Source organism: Palaemon carinicauda, chromosome 2 (genome assembly GCF_036898095.1).
Source record: "Palaemon carinicauda isolate YSFRI2023 chromosome 2, ASM3689809v2, whole genome shotgun sequence".
Lineage (NCBI taxonomy): Eukaryota > Metazoa > Arthropoda > Malacostraca > Decapoda > Palaemonidae > Palaemon > Palaemon carinicauda.
In genome coordinates this window covers 101,428,674-101,431,375 of record NC_090726.1, presented here as the reverse complement: position 1 = coordinate 101,431,375, position 2,702 = coordinate 101,428,674, and the positions used below count along the sequence as shown (strand labels likewise).

General features: G+C 40.6%; 1 protein-coding gene across 1 annotated transcript in view; it reads left to right on the top strand.

The window, feature by feature from the left end:
- The window catches only part of LOC137626110 (uncharacterized), a 19,482-nt gene extending 17,449 nt beyond the window's left edge, over nucleotides 1–2,033 (top strand). The window contains exons 4-5 of the mRNA XM_068357190.1: nucleotides 888–1,108; nucleotides 1,727–2,033. Of these exons, the coding sequence (XP_068213291.1) occupies nucleotides 888–1,108; nucleotides 1,727–1,927 (422 nt within the window). The 3' untranslated portion in view covers nucleotides 1,928–2,033. The remainder of the gene's footprint in view (nucleotides 1–887; nucleotides 1,109–1,726) is intronic.
- Nucleotides 2,034–2,702: the final 669 nt, after the last annotated feature.

The following is a 2,702-nucleotide window of genomic DNA, read 5'->3' as shown; positions in this document are numbered from 1 at the left end:
TAACATCTTAGGTCTCTAGGTCTAGTCGACCGGGAAAAAATTACCTCCGGGGAGTACGGCACGTTCTGAGAATCCACAGATACAGTAATGCTCTGGTACACTTCCATCAGGACGACATGGCTTGAGCCCAAAAAACGGATTTTGAGCGAAGCGAAAAATCTATTTTTGGGTGAGATGGCCATGTCGTCCTGATGGACCCGCCCTTGCCTTTCTAAGAAAGGGCTGTAGGACCCCTCCCTACATACAATATCTGTAGCACCTCGTGTACGCTACAAGGAATACAGATGGCGCCAGGATTGGCGCCAGGCACGCATACGAATCGGGGGATAGGGAAGCCTTGGGAGCGGCTCCCCTTTTTCTTTCCCGAATTCGTATCTCGTCAATCACCTCCTACGAGACGAAATCTCTGTTCAGGTCGTAGATTGCCATGTGACGTGTCTAGAATACGTCCTCTGATATGTCGCGATATCCCTTTCACGAGGGATACTCGCTCCAGGAGTTAGAATTCTGGTACCTTAAGGTAAATTCTCTGGGAATATCGCCGTAGTTGTAATATACCCTAGGAAGCTACCCTATAGGAACTTCCATCAGGACCACATGTCCATCTCACCCAAAAATAGATTTTTCGCTTCGTTCAAAATCCGTTATATATATATATATATATATATATATATATATATATATATATATATATATATATATATATGTATATATATATATATATATATACATATATATGTGTGTGTGTTCATACTTGATTATCACAATTATGAAGGAGACTGCAGACAATTGATTTGCGATAATAGTGGTAAAGACTGATCCGGTTTATTTCCTAGAAATGCAAAATAACTTTCTGTTGTGTGACTCCTTTACGAAACGTATTGCAGATCAGACCTCTGACGTTGCTCCTCCGCGGGTCCCTCGCATCAATTCCTCGAGAGGAGCTGAATCTCAAGAGACGTGTTCTTGCCTTGTATCGACTCCCCTTCTGTATGTGATGCTTTCGGTTTGCGTTTTGTTCCTTCTCGCGCTGGTGATCTTCATAGTTCAGGAGTTCCGTCAGTTGTTGAAGAAGATGAAGCAGTCAGTGGATCAAGAAAACTCACAGGTGATTGATTAGTTGATTCTCTCCCTCTCTCTCTCTCTCTCTCTCTCTCTCTCTCTCTCTCTCTCTCTCTCCTAAGTCAATCTGCCATGGTGAAAACCAGAATGAAGATTTAAGTCTGCTGAGATTTTGAGATTTTGCTGTAGTTCAATGCTCTCTCTCTCTCTCTCTCTCTCTCTCTCTCTCTCTCTCTCTCTCTCTCTCTCTCTCTCTCTCTCTCTCTCTACCTACTTACTTTTATTTAACAACATCTGAGAAATTGCAAATGACCCCAATAATTGATCTCTTAATCTGTCAATGCTTGTTTCACCCTGACAACAAAACCAGTCCTTTGGTTATTCCAATTTTGATTCCTGCACTTTCCTCTCCTATTAATTAGCGTTATTAGTGTTATTATTTTAATTATTATTATTATAATTATAATATTATAGAAATATATATTATATATAAACAAGAATAGCTTTACCTAGTACATAGAAACAATAACATTTTGATATATTGAAATATCATTCGGTTGAGCATATACATCCATGTAATATTTCAAAACCATTTCTCTCCTTCAGCGGATTCCTCTCGGCATTAGCATCTAATTGGAGATAACATTAAAACTGTTCATTACAGGTCGCACACGAAGCCGCCAGGTCATTGGAGCAAGGTCATGAAAAACGGGACTCTTCCCAAAGACCAATGAACAATTTCAATGAATATCTCGCTCCAAAGACTTCCGGTCGAACAAGTTGCGTCGAAAGGTCTTATGTCGTGAGAGCAGGAGAGGAGGACCATGTCTACTTCGAAATTAGGAAGAGTAGGCCTACTAAGTAGAGAGAGGTGTCAAGTAAAACTTATAAGTCTCTCTCTCTCTCTCTCTCTCTCTCTCTCTCTCTCTCTCTCTCTCTCTCTCTCTCTCTCTCTCTCTCTCTCCTTAAAATATATCCATTTTAGCATATGATTGTAAAGGGAGACATAATTGATTCTTGGAAGCAACGGAATGAAGGTAAGAATTGCACATCTAATCCTTTCTGGTATCTCTCCAACCAGTTATAACCGGATAACTCTCCAACGTCCAACCAGTTGTAACCGGATATCTCTCCAACTGGTAATAACAGGGTCTCAGGGTGTGGAAGCACGGAGACAAGACGAAAGTTCCAGATGGCTTCATGGCGTGGGATTTATTTGGAATAAAAAATATAAAAGTAAATGAGGGTAGATGACAAATAAGTGTACATTATACTTGAGTCAAATACTTATTCTACATGGTACCAACAATAAGTGAGGGATAATCCTGTAATGGTTCCAGGTCTGCTTTTGTCCTTACACTGATAAGTTTTGGAATTCTCTTTATGGCTCCGCTCTCCCAGACTCTTCACCTCCTTTAGGAGATGGTTCTACCAAAGGCTAGGTGGTGATAACCTCATCTGTCTTGGAATTCTTTCCTTTACTCTTTCCTTCTGGACTAGATTTTGTGAATAGATTGAATATCCTACTGATTGACGTGGTACGCGAATAGTTGTTCATTAAAAATAATAGCGGCAGAGGACCAGTGAGGTGGAGTATCGGTGGATGTAAAACATCAACGTGAACATCCACGTAAGATGGA